Here is a 17,847-nt window from a genome sequence, read left to right as displayed (position 1 = left end):
TTCCTCCTGAGGATAGGAAAAAGTGGGAAAAATCCACCGATAGTGGATGCATCAGTATCTAGGCTGTCACATAAATTGTACTGCCTGTCCTGGGTGCAGCTTCCCTAAAAGAAACGGCTGATCATAGAAAACAGCTGCTGGGGTGGCCCAGAGACCCACTATAGCATGTGGTTGGATTACTACGGCCATCGCCAAATGGTCGGGTAACCTAATCGGGGGGTTAGGTACCTTGCCTCAGGGGGGAGATTATTTTACTCCTGCAACATATACAGGACTCTGCAAATTTTATGGTGGAATCCATAAAAGAAATAGGCTTGCTTAATGCACGCACCACTGCTATGGCAGTGTCAGTGCACAGAGGCTTATGGCTACGCCAGTGGACTGCCGACGCGGACTCCAGGAAAGGCATGGAAGGCCTACACTTCACAGGAGAGGCCTTATGTGGAGATGAACTAGACAAATGGATCTCCATAGCTACTACGGGTAAGTCCACGTATCTTCCTTCTGCAGCTCCCCCAGCCAAGGAAGGCCTACTCCAGACCTAATCTACAGTCCTTTCGGACTGCCAAGTTTAACGGCAAAACCAGATGTTCTTCTAGCCACAAGAGGTGCTAGAGGAAAACCACGAAAACCAGCAACTGCAGGTTCACAGGAACAGAGCTCAAGTTCTGCTTCCTCAAAGCCTTCAACATGACGGTGGACCACGATGCCTGGAAGACTGGCAGGTGGGAGCCTGACTAAAATTTTTCAGTCACATCTGGACATCATGCCAGGATCCCTGCGTCATAGATCTTATTTTCCAGGGCTACAGACTGGAGTTTCAGGAGCTCCCACCTCAGAGATTCTTCAAATCAGGCTTACCAGTTTCACAAGAAGCAAGTATAACCTTACAGGACGCCATTCACAAACTGGTACAGACTCAGGTCATTGTTCCAGTTCCACCTCATCTGCAAAACAAGAGATATTATTCCAACCTGTTTGTAGTACCGAAACTGGATGGTTCGGTAAGGCCGATTTTGAACCTCAAGTCCTTGAACCCGTACTTACGAGTGTTCAAATTCAAGATGGAGTCTCTGAGAGCGGTGATCTCAGGTCTGGAGGAGGGGGAATTCCTAGTGTCTCTGGATATCAAGGATGCGTTCCTTCACATTCTGATCTGGCCGCCTCATCAGGCTTATCTACGGTTTGGACTGCCACTACCAGCTCCAGGCCCTGCTATTTGGCCTCTCCATGGCACAGAGAGTGTTCACCAAGGTGATGGAAGAGATGGTGTTTCTACTCCACAAACAGGGAGTGGACATAATTTCATACCTGGACGATCTTCTGATAAAGGCACCGTCCAGGGAGCAGTTGATGGACAGTATTTGCCTCTCAACCAGATTACTCCTGGATCATGGGTGGATTCTGAACCTACTAAAATCTCACCTGGAACCGACGCAAAGTCTTTCCTTTCTGGGAATGATACTGGACACGGAATCTCAGAATGTTCCTTCTCGTGGAGAAGGCTATAGAAATCCAGTCGATGGTTCAGGCTGTCCTGAAGCCAACCCGGATCTCGGTGCATCTATGCATTTGCCTCTTACGAGGCGCTTCAGTACTTAAGGTTTCATGCGAAGCCCTTCCAGCTAGATCTATTGGACAAATGGTCCGGATCGCATCTTCACATGCACCAGAGGATCCGTCTGTCGCCAAGAGCAAGGATCTCCCTTCTGTGGTGGCTACAGACTTCTCACCTCGTCGAGGGTCGAAGGTTTGGATTCAGAATTGGATTCTGCTAACCACAGACGCAAGCCTCAGAGGTTGGGGAGCAGTCACCCAGGGGGTGCAGTTTCAGGGAAGATGGTCAAGTCAGGAAATCACCCTTGCAATAAACATCCTGGAACTCAGGGCTATCTACAACGCCCTTCTGCAGGCCTCATCTCTACTTCGGAATCAGGCCATTCAAGTCAAGTCGGACAATGTAACGGCGGTGACGTACATAAACCGTCAGGGCGGAACGAAAAGCAGAGCAGCAATGGCAGAGGTGTCAAAAATTCTCCTCCTGGCTGAAAAACACGCCGTGGCGCTGTCGGCAGTCTTCATTCCGGGAGTAGACAACTGGGAAGCAGACTTCCTCAGCAGACACGACCTGCACCCGGGGGAGTGGAGCCTTCACCCGGAAGTGTTCAGGTGCTTGACACGTCGGTGGGGATATCCACAAATCGACATGATGGCCTCTCGTCTCAACAAGAAGCTCAAGCGGTATTGTTCCAGGTCGAGAGACCCACAGGCAGTGGTGGTAGACGCGCTGACGACTCCGTGGGTCTACCAGATGGTGTACGTGTTTCTTCCACTTCCTCTGATCCCAAGAATTCTAAAAAGTACAAGAAGGGAAAAGGTACAAGCAATACTCATTGCACTGGAAAAGCCAAGAAGGGCCTGGTACGCGGACCTTCTGGAGATGCTCCACGAAGATCCGTGGCCTCTACCTCTTCGCAAGGATCTTATGCAATAGGGCCCGTTCGTCTATCAAGACTTAGCACCACTGGCATTTCTATAATGGGTGCGGTGCACATGGGCCCCTGGGTCAAGGTGGGGCCCACACCGCACCCATTTTAATACTTACCTTTCCGGAGTACAGTGCTGGGAGCTGTGATCGCGCCGGAAACCGCAGCCAAAATGGTCTCCGGATCATGGCGGGCGCCATGTTTCCGGAGACCTGCGCATGCGCAGTAGACTCCAGCACAATGCCGGAGTCTACAGCGCCGTGCAGAGAAGGGGGCCCACCCAGAGGTGCACACGGGCCCCCTCCTCTGTAGAAATGCCCCTGCTTACCGCGGCTATGTTTAACGGCATGGTGGTTGAACGGCTGATCCTAGCCAGGAGAGGGATTCCTGACAAGGTCATTCTGACTATGATCCAAGACAGGAAAGGGGTAACGTCTAAACATTACCTCCGTATATGGAAGAAGTATGTCTATTGGCATGAGTGCAGACAATATTCCGCGGTGGAATTTCATCTGGGATGTCTCCTGCTTTTTCTGCAGTCGGGAGTAGATGTGGGCCTACGCCTAGGTTCCATTAAAGTACAGATTTCGGCTTTGTCTATTTTCTTTCAGAAACAATTGGCTTCTCGCCCTGAGGTCCAGACATTTTTGAAACGTGTTCTGCACATCCAAGCCTCCCTTTGTGTCTCCCACAGCACCTTGGGATCTCAATTTGGTGCTGCAGCTCCTCCAATCGGACTGGTTTGAACCATTACAGGAGGTTGACGTAAAGTACCTTATGTGGAAGACCATTATACTGTTGGCCTTGGCCTGAGCAAGACGTGTCGGAACTAGGGGCGTTGTCTCACAAGAGTCCCTACTTAACTTTCCATGAGGATAGGGCTGAACTCAGAACTCAGAAGCAATTTCTTCCGCATTTCACATCAACCAACCTATTGTGGTTCCGTTTGTGACGGACACCTCTGCTACTTCAAAGTCTTTGGATGTTGTGAGGGCTTTGAAGGTGTATGTAAAGACAACAGCTCGTCAAAGAAAATCCGACTCGCTGTTCGTTCTCTATGATCCCAATAAAATTGGGTGTCCTGCTTCAAAGCAGTCTATTGCACGCTGGGTCAAGCTCACGATCCAGCATGCTTATCCCACGGCAGGATTGCCGGTTCCAAGATCTGTACAGGCCCACCCTACTAGGTCGGTGGGTTCTTCTTGGGCGGCTGCCCGGGGGGTCTCAGCTTTACAGCTCTGCCGAGCAGCTACTTGGTCAGGTTCGAACACATTTGCAAAGTTCTACAAGTTCGATACTTTGGCCTCTGAGGACTTTCAGTTTGGTCAATCAGTTCTGCAGGAACCTCAGCACTCTCCCACCCAGTTTGAGAGCTTTGGTACTTCCCCATGGTACTGAATGGATTCCCAGTATCCTCTAGGACGTTAGAAAAAATAGGATTTTAATTACCTACTGGTAAATCCTTTTCTTGTAGTCCGTAGAGGATACTGGGCGCCCGCGTGATGCTTCGTTCTTCCTGCACTGTTACTTGGTTAAGTATTCTGGTTTGTTCAGCGGTTGCTGTTCATGTTTCAAGTTTGGTTAGCATGGCTTTCGTATTGTTCTGTGTGCTGGTTTGTAATCTCACCACTTTCCTGATCTATCCTTCTCTCAAAGTATGTCCGTTTCCTCGGCACAGTTTCTTAGAACGAGTCTGGTAGGTGGGGCATAGAGGGAGGAGCCAGTGCACACTATCAAATTCTTAAAGTGGTCAAGGCTCCTAGTGGACCCGTCTATACCCCATGTTGCTAAATGGATTCCCAGTATCCTCTACAGACTAGGAGAAAAGAATTTACCGGTAGGTAATTAAAATCCTATTATCTGTTCCATCAATTCTTTATACTTTTTTTTTACTTAGATTTTTATCTGATCCCTCCCTCTCCTCTTCTTGCAGCCTCTCCCTAACGTCAGTACACAGGAGGGAGGAGAAACATTCAGCAGGCTTTGCTAAGTTGCAGAGGGAACTGATCCCTACCACTGAATTGAATGCATAGCAAAACAGGTCCTGATTTTAACTAGTTGTTTATGCATATCCTTATTTAGAAACATAGGCCGGGATGTAATGAAGTCTGAGTTCGGCGGCCATGCGGGATGCCAGCTGAACGCAGACTTTTTTAAAGAGGAAATCATGTACAAGGCATGGTTTAGCCTTGTACGCGATTGCTCCTTTAAAAAAAAAAAATCCAAATTCGTCCGCATCCCGCATGGCCGCCAAACTCGGACTTCATAACATCCCGGTCATAGAAACATAGAATTTGACGGCAGATAAGAACTATTTGCCCAATCTAGTCTGCCCATGTACACGCACACACTTACACACTAGGGTTCATTTGTCAGGAGCCAATTAACCTACCAGTATATTTTTGGATTGTGGGAGGAAACTGGAGTACCCAGAGGAAACCCAGGAGGGCACAGGGAGAACATAGAAACTCCACACAGTTAGGGCCGTGGTGGAAATTGACCCATGACCTCAGTGTTGTGAGGCAGTAATGCTAACCATTACACCATCCCTTACTGCCCAAACTTGCTTTGCAAAGACCCCTATAATACAGCAGGCTGCAAGACAAATACATACAGTACATATGTGAACCTGGTATGCTGCAGGTAGAATTGTTTGGAAATTATATTTGAGGCACGTATATGCTAAAGAAAGCATGAAAATCAAATCGGCTTTATCGGAAGGTATGAAATCAGATGTCTGTTTACCTGCTGCTGCATTAAGTGTAGCGGTAACGCCGCACGGTGGTGAAATGTTGGTGATGGAGGGATGTCATCCTGACTGCTTTGCCTACGCAGGCATTCAAAATTAAATGAAGATCTTCGGTTTGCTGCAGAACACATAAACACGACAATGAGAGACTCTTCTTTCCATGGTCATGTACAGTAACTCCTGTGTGAACTGATGGAGCTTGTACAGTCACATGGTAAGTGTGCCCTATATATTTCTAACATGAGTACTATACAGGGAATGTTATACAGGCAAAGGTTATGTAGTTTTAAAAATTCTGATTGAGAAATGACCATTAGGCAGCAATATGCATGGGGTATATGGTTCAGTATAAATAAATTACCTTTACAGAGCTGAAGAAATTGCTGAATGTAAACTTTCTGTAAGGATGTTCAGATATGTACAGTAAGATTGCGATTGCTCCTGTGACTCTGTTGCAGAGGTAACTGTTACTGTCATTATACTGTCAAATATTAGCGTAACTGCATAATGATAATCCTGAAATGTACTGTATACGAATGAGATATAAAGGTGGAATTGCAGTATGGGATGCCGGAATGCCAACACCACTCGGAATCCCAGTGTCGGAACACCGACCGCTGAAATCCTGAAGGTAAGTATTGGGGTCACTGTTAGGGTCCGAGTGCAGTATAGGCACTAGAGGGGTGAGGTTAGCTGTAGCCGCCACCCCCCGACTCGGCCCTAGCTGTCACACTCAAGGGGATATTCAATTACCCGCACATACTGTCGCGTGCAAAGTATCGCCGGGGTGGGGGGGGGGGTGGGGGGAGAGGGATCTAATTAGCCCTGATAAGCCGGCACATGCCGTGGCTTATCAAGGAATACCCGATAACAGCCCTGTTTTCATCCGAAAACGGGGCTAGTTCACCCGAAAACACACAGGTTTCACTGAACCTGTGTGTTTTTGGGTGAAAGTGCACTTTTTAATGGACGAGCTAATCAAATAGCCCGATCGCAAAACCCGAAGAAACATTGAGTGTTTTTACTCCAGATGTCTCTTTGGGCCTAATTGAATATCCCTCTCAGACTCTTAGCCATAGCCACCACCCCCCGAACTTTTTCCTTAGCCACCACCCCGGGCGGATCAGGGTAGGGGACAGGGGAGGGGTAAACTAATTACCCCATCCACATTCTCATTGTTGGGATGCCGGTGTTGGTCATGTGACCGCCGGCAATGTGTCTAACACCCCTTCAAGCTGCCCATCCCTTGCTCCTAGCTCTCCAGTCTCTGCATCCCACTGCTGCCCCCTTCCTTCCTCTCTGTCCATGTCTCTCCATATTCCCTTTGCACAGTAAGCTCGTGAGCAGGGGCCTCCATTTCTCACTCTTCAGAGTGATTATGTAATTTAAGGGCTGTAATAATGTATATATGTAAACTGTGATCACATAAGTAACAGTATCTACAGTGTAATCTGATGTATAATCTTACCTCTATGTACAGTGGTACATAACACCAAGGGGTATATGCAATTGCGGTCGAATTGCCGAAAATGTCGAAAAACGGGTCATTTTTGACACAAAACCCTGTCGAATTTGATTCGTCAATGCAATACAATACTTTGACAAAAAACCTGCCGTTTCATTTTCGACTTTTGGCAATTCGACATTTTTTCAATTCGACATGTCTGCAATGTTAAAATGCGGCTTTTCGACAAAAGTATATTAAAATTGAAGAATGTCGATTCGACAACAGTGCTTTTCGACAGTCATTTCGTCAATTTCATTCCGCCTCATTTTTCTGTCGTGATCTAATAAAATTTTTAAAAACATGAATTTTTTTGTGCTTTGTTTATTGCTAATAACATATCTATTTATATTAGAAGGGATTATCTACTTGGTGTGTCCTTAGGAGCCACAGGTATTATGTTATCGATTTTTAAAAGAATATTATTATTTTTTTACTAACTACAATAATATGGAGAGATCAGTGCATGTTTTTAGGTTGGAAGGGGTGTGAAACTGTTAAAATTCCTGAAAAAAAAAATGCGTGGGGTATCCCTTCCTAAGCATAACCAGCCTCGGGCTCTTTGAGCCGGTCCTGGTTGTAAAAATACGGGGGGGGGGAAATGACATGGGTTCCCCCGTATTTTAACAACCAGCACCGGGCTCTGTGCCTGGTCCCAAAAATACGGGGGACAAAACACGTAGGGGTCCCCCGTTTTTTTCACACCAGCACCGGGCTCCACTTTGCAGTAGACCACAAGAGTGACCCCATATAACCTCGCGGTCTACTGCTGACCATAAAGTTCCCACCATTGGATACAATGGAGCGCCTATGCGCTACATTGTATCTCGAGTGCGCCGCCTGACTGACAGTTCAGACGCGCACAGCCAATCAGGAGAGTGCCATGACGTGGCGCTCCCTGATTGGCTGAAGGGACCCTCCTTGACAGCAGTCACCGGGGGTCCCGCCAGTCGGGGAAAGGGGTAAACATGGGACCCCTTTCAGTGCGTGGTCCGGGTTTTTCGTTTTTTTATTTTGCCAAGTACGTGGATTACAAACAAGAAGAGGACCGATCTACACTGGATTGTTGCGAGTATAATTTTATTTACAGGTACCCCCTGGACTCTACGTGGAGAAGGGGACCGACTCTTCGTGTCAACATAGGTAAGAATGTGTGTATGTTGGTGTGCATGTATGTAATAAAGTTATACTGTCACGGTGTGTGTGTACTGTTTTTATTTGGGTACTTTTTTTTGTAGTAGAACTACAGGTACCAGCGCCCCCCCCCCCCCCCCACATGCTGGTACTTGTGGTTCTCCAAGTACCAGCTTGCGGGGGAGGCTTGCTGGGACTTGTAGTTCTGTAGTTAGTTTTTTTTGACACATGGCTATCAGCCCCCCATCTGCCGCCCTTGGATGGGGGGGATGGGGGGCAGCCTCTGGCTTCACCCCCGGCCCTTGGGTGGCTGGAGGGGGGGGGGGGTCCCCTTGATTTAAGGGGTCCCCACTCCTCCAGGGTACCCCGGCCAGGGGTGACTAGTTGGGGATTTAATGCCACGGCCGCAGGGACCTATATAAAAGTGTCCCCTGGCTGTGGCCTTATCTCTCTGGCTAGTGGAGCCCGGTGCTGGTGTGAAAAATACGGGGGACCCCTATGTCTTTTGTCCCCCGTATTTTTTGCACCAGGACCAGGCGCAGAGCCCGGTGCTGGTTGTTAAAATACAGGGGAGCCCCTGTCATTTTTTTCCCGTATTTTTACAACCAGGACTGGCTCAAAGAGCCCGAGGCTGGTTATGCTTAGGAGGGGGGACCCCACGCAATTTTTTTCAGGATTTTTTGAACACTTTGTGCCATCCATGAAGTCGAATCCAGGCCGCCCACTATTCGTCAATTGGTCCGTTTTTCGACAGCGGGACTGTCGACTCCTTTATTTATTAAATATGTCGAATTCGGGTCCCGGCGGGAGGGATTCGGCTGTCGAATTGTGTCGAATCCAAAAACGGTCGAATTCCGCAATTGCATATACCCCTAAGTAATACAAACCATAATAACTGTGGGCTGTACTCACACGGGGGTGTTGGAGGAAGGAGCCTCCGTCTTGGTGATTTCCTTGATTCAAAACATATCTGGGGATCGTCTTCTTCAAAAAAGGTGTGCGGGTGGTGGTAGCCTTTTGGTCTCTCGTAGTCCAAGTCGTTGGCCGGGTATAATGTGGGGTCCTCATACATATGCCTGATTTAAAAGAGAGATTCTGACTAAGTAATGGAATTACATTGGTATGGTAGAGATGTGTGGGTTATATTATAGGCGGTCATCATGCACCTGTTACCAGAGAGCATGCTATCCTCTTCATAATACTCATCCCCACTGTAGTACTCAGGTTCTCCCAAGTAAGGCTCTTCATTGTAGTCCAAGAAATCGGGATCTTCTCGGAAGATGACAGGCAGGTTCCTTTCTCCAGATTCCGATCTGAGATGGTGATAACAAGTAGATCACAGGGACCACCATTCAGGTGTATAATAAGCCGTATATATCACATGTACAGAGACATAAAATAAAGTAAGCTTAAATAGCAGATAAGCTACAGTATGTGCTGGGGGCTGGGATGATTCAGTAATAAAATGTTTTGTATGTTTGTACGTTTAACCACAGAGATCAGCTGAACTGTTCAACATTCAACAGGTCTGTGAAGATGTTCTACAGTACATACAGGAAAGATATACACTCAGTAGCCACTTTAGTAAGTACACCCTTCTAGTGCTGGGTAGGACCCCCATTTGACCCTAAAACTGCCTGAACTTTTGGTGGCACAGACTCAACAACGTGTTGTCCTCTTCCTCTACATCTCATAGCTGCTCTATTGGATTGAGAGCTGGTCACTGACTGTGGAGGCCTTTGGAATAGTAAGCTGTGGCATTTAAACTATGCTTAATTGGTGTTAAGGGGCCTAATATGTGCCCCAAAAAATCCCACACTACTGCACCACCTCTAACCTGAACCACTGACACAAGTCAGGATGAATCTATGGATTCCTGTAGATTACGACAAATTCTGCATCTTGTCAGACTAGAAGATGATTTTACAGTCTTCAACTGTCCATTGTCAGCCTGTGCACACCGCATCCTCCGCTTCCTGCTCTTAGCCGACAGAAGTGAAACCAGTGCGGTCTGCTGCCGCTGTAGCCCATCCACTTCAAGGTTTAATGAGCTGTGCGTTCCGAGATGCTCCTCTGCATACCACCGTGATGTTTACATTACCATAGCCTTCCTATCAGCTTGGAACCAATTGTGCCATTCTACTCTGACCACTCTCATTAACAAGACCTTGATGCTCACAGAATTGCACCAAGAATCATTCCACGGTCAAAGTAATTTAAATCATATATCTTTCCCACCCTTCTGATTGGTCTGAGCAGCAATTTAATCTCTTGACCACATCTGCATGCGTTCATACAGTGTCATGTTGCCGACACATGGGAAGAGATTTATCAAATCTTGGAGAGCTAAAGTACCAACCAATTAGCTTGTGTCATTTTACAGGCTGTGTTAGAAAAATGACAGAAGTGGATTGATTGCTTTAGGAAACTTCTCCAATGTATCTCTCTCCAAGGTTTATAAATCTCCCTTATTTGGCTGATTAGATGTTTGCATTAATGAGAAAGCCCACCTAATAAAGTGGCCACTGAGTGTAGGTTAGTTCTATCTTAAGCTATCTATGAAGTATGCTATAGACTATAGTCACCAGTGAAGTGTACCATTATTTATAAGATGCCTTCTACAAGTGTTCATTAGCTACTGTGTGTGTAATACAGCATCATGGAAGTACAGTAAGTAGTCTGTTGGTCTGTGTAGCCTAGCATTTATTGTAGACTTTTGATTCAGACTCAGCAAGGTTCCCAGTGACCGCTATACTTGCTACTCTATTATTTTGCTGTCCTTCTGCTTAGAAATGTGTGTGGTACATGGGAAGCCAGACAGAATACGTGACCATAATAAGCACTAAATATCAGCTTTCACAGATGATTTCAGAGTCAATGTAAGACAATATAAGAACACATAGCATGCAGCAAGCGGAGCATGTAATAACCATGACCTTCGCATATATTGTATGGCACAAGCAGCTCTCTCATCCACAGACATAGAGGAACATACCTAATATAACTCTCATAATAGCGGGTCCTATCCGGGAAAGCCATACAAATATGGGAAGATATTTATTAGGCAGGAAATAAATATCAGTTATTACATAATCAAGACAACACAACACAACTAGTGACCGTATTCCCACCAACCTGTACAAGGCCTGAGGAGAAACAGATTAATGGCTCATGCACATATTCAGCACAGTCGGAACTAAAGGTTAAAAACATTGCACAATTTCCAAAAGCAGTTATGTATCTAGAATATGGAGGGTATGGAAAAATCTAAGTGTCAAACAATTCCAGAGCTGGTAGGTAGTGTAAGCCATACCTCCCATCCCTGGAGGGGCGGGACTAGTGCTGAGAAACACTATGCCGACTGTTATCCTGCTTCCTATCTCCCCTTTTACTGCCACACTAGTAATGGCCATCAGTGTGTTCGCCATTGATGGTTACCATTAATTGTGAAATGGAAAGTGACCATCAATGGATGCAAAAAAAACCCTAAAAATTATGTAATGGATGACTATCGATGGTTTCACATTCCGAAGGTCATCCCTGTTCTATCACTGACTGGCGCGCTGGACAATTAAAACTTTGGGGTGGGGCTTTATGAGTGTTGGGAGTGGAGCTATGATCTATGTCGCCGCACCTTGTAGAAAAAACCCCAAAAAGAGATCCCCAAAACATTGGGTGGTTGTGTACCATCGATGGTGAGAAACCATTGATGGCAAAAGTATTCACCATTGATGATTTGGAAACATGGCCATCCCTATGCTGCAAGCACCTGTATACAGAGCAGTAGTGAACAGACATACTCCCCGCTGCCCATTGATTGGGATAATTATGTCCTGACCGTAACAGTGACAGATGCCTCAAATAAGGACTGTCCTGCTGAAATCGGGATGGTTAGGTCTTCGGACAAAACACACAGAGACATACGAGCTGTATATTTGCAGAGAATCTGAACAAAAACAGTTAAATATATCCAAATTCAACCGCTAACATTAGAAATTGGAGGCTTATTTACCAGAGGTTGAAAAGCTCTTTTGCCAGCAGCAAAAACACCCTTGTAAGAATGCTTATTTTTACTTCACCTAATATGCAATGGCTATGCTACTGACAGATGCCCCAGGCTGTTAAAGTAAAAACAATTGTTGATATAATAAATACACAGTGTAAGTCACCTTGAATCCAAAAGGTGGAAGGGTTGCGTAACACAAATCCCATCTACCACTATGGGCGGTATCCTATTAGCAGCACTACTTTACCGCTGCTAGTAGTATCGTCGGGGGCTATCCTATTTGCTCCGATGCTGGTATCCTTTTCATCCGATGCCGGCACTTATCGGGGGATTATGCTTCGGGTGCTGCATAATCCACGATAAATGGCCGCCAGAGGCAGGATAACACATGGGATCGGGGACCACGTGTTTCAGCGATCGCGAGTCCAATTTTGGCCGATCAATATGGCCTCTAATTGGATACTGTGATAATGACCTTTTATTTAAAAAACAAAACAAAAAAAAAAAACACCACAACTTTATTTAACTTCCAGTAAGTGAACGTGCAATTCCAATAATTACTCTGGATAGCTTTCTCTGTGGCAGCAAAGTATCGTTCCACTGCCAGCACAAAAACCCAAAACCTTAAAACCTGAAAATGCTGTGAAAAGGAATATTTCTTCCTCACGAAAAGAAGATTTTGACAAATAGGCTCTTTATTCTCTGCTGCTTTTGTAGAGTATAAGAACATGAGTATAATTATCATTTGTCCAAGTCAGGTTCAAATTAAACAATTTATAATGACATTCTTTTTCCAAGAGCCTATTTATAACAGAGATACTCAGCACCTCTGCATTATTAGGCACAGACAGACAGCTGGTCCCAGCTCCTGGAATCTTCACAAGGTGGAAAGTGCAAACTGACTGCTGCACTGTGCAACTCCAGCCTTATATTATATTTCTGCCAAAGCACATACTGCAGGTTTGTGGGGTAAGATGGTTACGTTGGCAAAGGAGACCACTCACACGCAGAGGGCAGAGCTGGGTGAACGGAGTGCACTTTCTGGAAAAATATTGGTCCTGATTTGGAGATTTATGTAAATGCTGATGGTTTATGCACATCTCCAATGGTTACTGATCTGCACATGTGCAGGATCAGCAGTGTGCATTTGTAGATCAGTGGGTACAACGACTGCCGCCCGTTTGGGGGTGGGGGCAGTGACTGGTTTACAGAACGGTCCTGTTTTATAGGCATGCCCCCAATGTTCATGCAGCAGATTACAGAAGCCAGCAGGATTGGTCTATTTACACAAGATGTCTCCTGTGGCATTACCATATTTTCGCACAGAAGCTGCACCCAAAGATGCAGCTGCTGAGCGAACTGCATCATCTCTGAATCACGCCAATAGTAACCGTGGGGGTAATTCAGAGTTGATCGCAGCAGCAAATTTTTAGCAGTTGGGCAAAACCATGTGCACTACAGGGGGGGGGGGGGGGGACACACAGAGATAACATGTGCAGAGAAAGTTAGATTTGAGTGGGGTGTGTTCAAACTGAAATCTAAATTGCAGTGTAAAAATAAAGCAGCCAGTATTTACCCTGCACAGAAACAAAATAACCCACCCAAATCTAATTCTCTCTGCAAATGTTATATCTGCGCCCCCCCCCCCCCCCCCCCCTGCAGTGCACATGGTTTTGCCCAACTGCAAACAAATTTACTGCTGCGATCAACTCTGAATTACCCCCCTAGTGCCATAGAGCAGTGCAAAAACGTTTCCATCTCCGGGATTACCTGCATTAACAGTATTTTAGGAAAAAGACCAGAGGTTGGACTCTGCTGTGGCATTTATGGGGTTTTTAAACCCCCTGCGATGTGCCGCCATGATGTCTGGTAACACATACTGTGAAGGCACATCGCAGAAATGTGAATTGCACCATTATAGCTTTGCATAGTGTGTATCTACAGATTTGTCTGCATTTTGCACACTGATCTGGACTTCGGTGTTTGCAGTTACTGTATAACTTGTGCTGATTAAGGTCATGGCCCGAACACTAGCACTTCAGTCATGGACAGGGGAGTCCAATGATGTGGCATGCACTACTGTAAGGGGCCTCAATGTATGTAACCAGGACCCCCTGGGCCATATAACATGAATGCTATAGTTTTCCTACTGTAAGAACAAAAGGCCTCTTTAACCAACGTGCACAAAACAACAGCAACCAATCAGGAACTGCTTTCAGTCTCTAAACTTGCACTTGTTAGATAAAATGTAACTGCTGATTGGCTGATGTAAAGTAAACATCTAAATGCAAATGTTCGTAAACGAGACCCACACTAAGTAGCCAGTGACATTTTACAGAGTATATTATGTAAATTATTTACAGACGAAAATACTGAGGGGTAAATTTACTAAGATGGGAGGGTTTTTTTTTTTTTAGAACTGGTGATGTTGCCCTTAGCAACCAATCAATCAGATTCTATCTATTACCCTCTGGAACAGTGATGGCTAACCTTGACACTACAGCTGTTGTTGAACTACACCAGCATGCCCTGCATCAGTTTTAGCATGGCCAAATAGCAAAACTGTAGCAGGGCATGCTGGGATGTGTAGTTCAACAACAGCTGGAGTGTCAAGGTTAGCCATCACTGCTCTAGAAGCTGCTAAGTAAGTGTTAAGGAGAATCTGATTGGTTGCTATGAGCAATATCACCAGTTCTAAAAAACTCTTACCGTAGTAAATTTATCCCAGTGTTCCCACAGCACACTACAAACCACAGCAAGCAAATGACCTATAAATATTATGTGGTTATGAAGATCGAAACAAGATTTAACACGTTATGCTACTCTTTACTACCACTTTCAGACCAAAGACAGGGCTTCGACCCTGTTTTTTTCCCTGTACCTCTTTCACATTGCACCTTGGTTCCAGGTTGACGCCTTTCACACTGAACCAGTGTCTGCCCGGCATGTCACTGTAGACACTACCCTCAGACTGCTTCCAGACACACAGCCAATCAGCAGCTTTGAAAGGTAACCCGGGTCACATTTTCAAACCACAAGCTACCTGTTTCAGTCCTGAGAATAACCCTGGTAGCGACCAGGGTCCAGGCCCTGGCCATTTGGACTCAGGTAGACCCTTTTACACAAAGACAGGTAACATCCTGGTTTGTTTACTCAGTGTGAAAAGGGTATGAGGCTCATATGGTGTCAGTGAATTTGTGCAATGTCCTAAATTGAACACTCTAACACTAGTACTGTAGTTTTACCTTTTAATACTGGATTTGCGAGGTTTCTCATAGTTATTTCTGGAGTATGTGTAGTAGCCATTCTCAGATGTGTGGTCATGGGCTGTGAGACTGCTGTGTTTCCCATTTACAGGCTTGAACACGTTGGCATTGTTTAGGTTGGCGTTTGTGGAGTTTTGGACGTGTTTCCCAGAGTATTCGTTATGATGATTGTGATGTATAGAGTTCCCAGTGTGGGAGTACACAGACTTATCTGTGTCGCTGGCAGAGCGTATGGACGGTCGCTGGACGTGCAGAGGACGCCGCGTTGTGTTAGTTTGCTGGTAGAAATCATGTCTGTCATTGGCCACATGGTTTATGTGGTTTCCAAACAGTCCACCGTTTCTCTGTAAGTTAATAGATTTCCAGTTACATAGAGTTTATATGGGTGTACAAATCATTGTCATACCAAGCTGAATTCATGATTTACCATCCTAAATGTAATAGGTTTTAGGTCCTTTGAGACAGAATTAATCTTGTTTATACAAAGTTCAGTATTTAATATGGTTTCTATTAGGTCTAAAAAGTGGTACAGATGTGTCCTCATACACAACTGCTGCAGTTGTAGCAAATAGCCCTTCTTGGCGTGCCAGGTCCCGAGCGACTTGGCTTACGCAAAGCGTTTTTCCATCTGTAAAGGAGTCTTAGTCGCAACACTTGTACAGATGTGTCCTCTCACAGCCTTGCTGCAGTCATGCTAAACAGCCCTTGAAGTCACGCCATGCCGAGGTGAAACTCGGTAGAGCAGAGCATTTTTTCCCCAAGCAAAATAGTCTATCTGCACCCGAAATGCCACTTTACATGTAGCATGGCATGTTGTATGCAAATACAGTCACACACAGAATAAAGGCATGCCGCATATCATTTTAATCAGCAGAAGCTGCTTGTACCTAGTACATTACTTCACTCTAAAGAGACGCTCGGCACTACCGGGGCACACGGCACTCATGCGTTATGCGTAACACGACTTATAACGCACAGAGCAAAGATGTAAGAGAACACATCTGTATATCTATTGAGTCTCTGAATTTGTATACAAAGTGCTTTGTTCCACGCCAAGTTCCATTGAGCTTTCTATACAGATTCAGTCGCACACAGATATACAGGTGTCACATAATAGGATTTTAGTTACCTACCGGTAAATCCTTTTCTCGTAGTCTGTAGAGGATGCTGGGGTCCACAATAGTACCATGGGGTATAGACTGGTCCACCAGGAGCCATTGGCACTTTAAGAGTTTAATAGTGTGGGCTGGCTCCTCCCTCTATGCCCCTCCTACCAGACTCAGTCTAGAAACTGTGCCCGAGGAGACGAACATCTTCGAGAGAAGGATTTAACACAGATAGTGGCGAGATTCATACCAGCTCACACATACAAGGCACATCAAGCTAACTAGCGTGAAAAGCTCAGCAACTGCTGAAACATTACTTACCAAGTAACAATGCAGTACATAACTAAACAAAGTTGTACTGAAACAGATAACGGTTGCAGGAAAACGAAGCGCTGGGCGGGCGCCCAGCATCCTCTACGGACTACGAGAAAAGGATTTACCGGTTGGTAACCAAAATCCTATTTTCTCTTACGTCCTAGAGGATGCTGGGGTCCACATTAGTACCATGGGGATGTACCAAAGCTCCCCGAACAGGAGGGAGAGCGCGGAGGCTCCTGCAGAACTGATTGACTGAACTTCAGATCATCAGAGGCCAAAGTATCGAACTTGTAGGACTTAGAAAACGTGTTCGACCCAGACCAAGTTGCCGCTCGGCAAAGCTGCGTTGCCGAGACACCCTGGGCAGCCGCCCAGGAAGACCCCACCTCACGAGTAGAGTGGGCCTAAACAGATTTTGGACACGGCAATCCTGCCGTAGAATAAGCATGCTGGATAGTAAACCTAAACCAGCGAGATCTAGTCTGCTTTGAAGCAGGACACCCAATTTTCTTGGGATCATACAGGATAAACAGAGTCCGATTTCCTGTGACGAGCAGTCCTCTTCACATAGATTTTCAAAGCCCTCACAACATCCAAGGACTTTGACGAAATTGAGGAGTCAGTAGCCACTGGCACCACAATAGGTTGGTTGATATGAAATGCCGACACAACCTTTGGAAGAAACTGCTGACATGTCCGGAGCTCAGCTCTATCTCCGTGGAATATCAAGTAAGGGCTTTTACAGGACAAAGAACCAATTCTGACACACGTCTAGCAGAAGCTAAGGCCAACAACGTGACAGCCTTCCATGTAAGAAATTTTACCTCAACCTCCTGTAGAGGCTAAAACCAGTCCGACTGGAGAAACTGCAACACCACGTTAAGGTCCCAAGGCGCCATAGGTGGTACAAAGGGAGATTGAATGTGCAGAACTCCCTTCAAGGTCTGAACCTCAGGGAGGGCAGCCAAATGTTTCTGGAAGAAAATGGACAGGGCCAAAATCTGGACCTTCACAGATCCCAACCTCAAGCCCATATCCACACCTGCTTGCAGGAAGAGGAGAAAACGTCCCAGTTGAAACTCCACCGCAGGAAAACTTCTTGGACTCACACCAAGAGACATATTTCTTCCAAATACGATGGTAATGTTTAGAAGTTATCCCTTTCCTACCCTGTATCAGGGTAGGAATGACCTTCTTCGGAATGCCCTTCCGAGCTAGTATCAGGCGTTCTACCTCGATGCCGTCAAACATAGCCGTGGTAAGTCTTGATAGGCGAAC

General features: G+C 45.9%; 1 protein-coding gene across 17 annotated transcripts in view; it reads right to left on the bottom strand.

Annotated features, from left to right (window-relative positions):
- CACNA1D (calcium voltage-gated channel subunit alpha1 D) overlaps positions 1–17,847 on the bottom strand; it is a 923,074-nt gene that overhangs the window by 32,722 nt on the left and 872,505 nt on the right. For 13 of the 17 annotated variants that reach the window (XM_063940810.1, XM_063940825.1, XM_063940809.1 and 10 more), the window contains 5 exons: positions 15,125–15,489; positions 10,869–10,895; positions 9,040–9,186; positions 8,786–8,949; positions 5,232–5,353 (listed from right to left, as the gene is read on the bottom strand). In XM_063940810.1, coding sequence (XP_063796880.1) covers positions 5,232–5,353; positions 8,786–8,949; positions 9,040–9,186; positions 10,869–10,895; positions 15,125–15,489 — 825 coding nt within the window. Of the gene's footprint in view, positions 1–5,231; positions 5,354–8,785; positions 8,950–9,039; positions 9,187–10,868; positions 10,896–15,124; positions 15,490–17,847 lie in introns of those variants that run through there. The other 4 variants (XM_063940824.1, XM_063940812.1, XM_063940821.1 and 1 more) reach the window with 2 other exon arrangements.

Source organism: Pseudophryne corroboree, chromosome 9 (assembly GCF_028390025.1).
Source record: "Pseudophryne corroboree isolate aPseCor3 chromosome 9, aPseCor3.hap2, whole genome shotgun sequence".
NCBI classification, from domain to species: domain Eukaryota; kingdom Metazoa; phylum Chordata; class Amphibia; order Anura; family Myobatrachidae; genus Pseudophryne; species Pseudophryne corroboree.
Note: the sequence above shows the minus strand (reverse complement) of the source record. Positions and strands in the feature narration are given on the sequence as shown.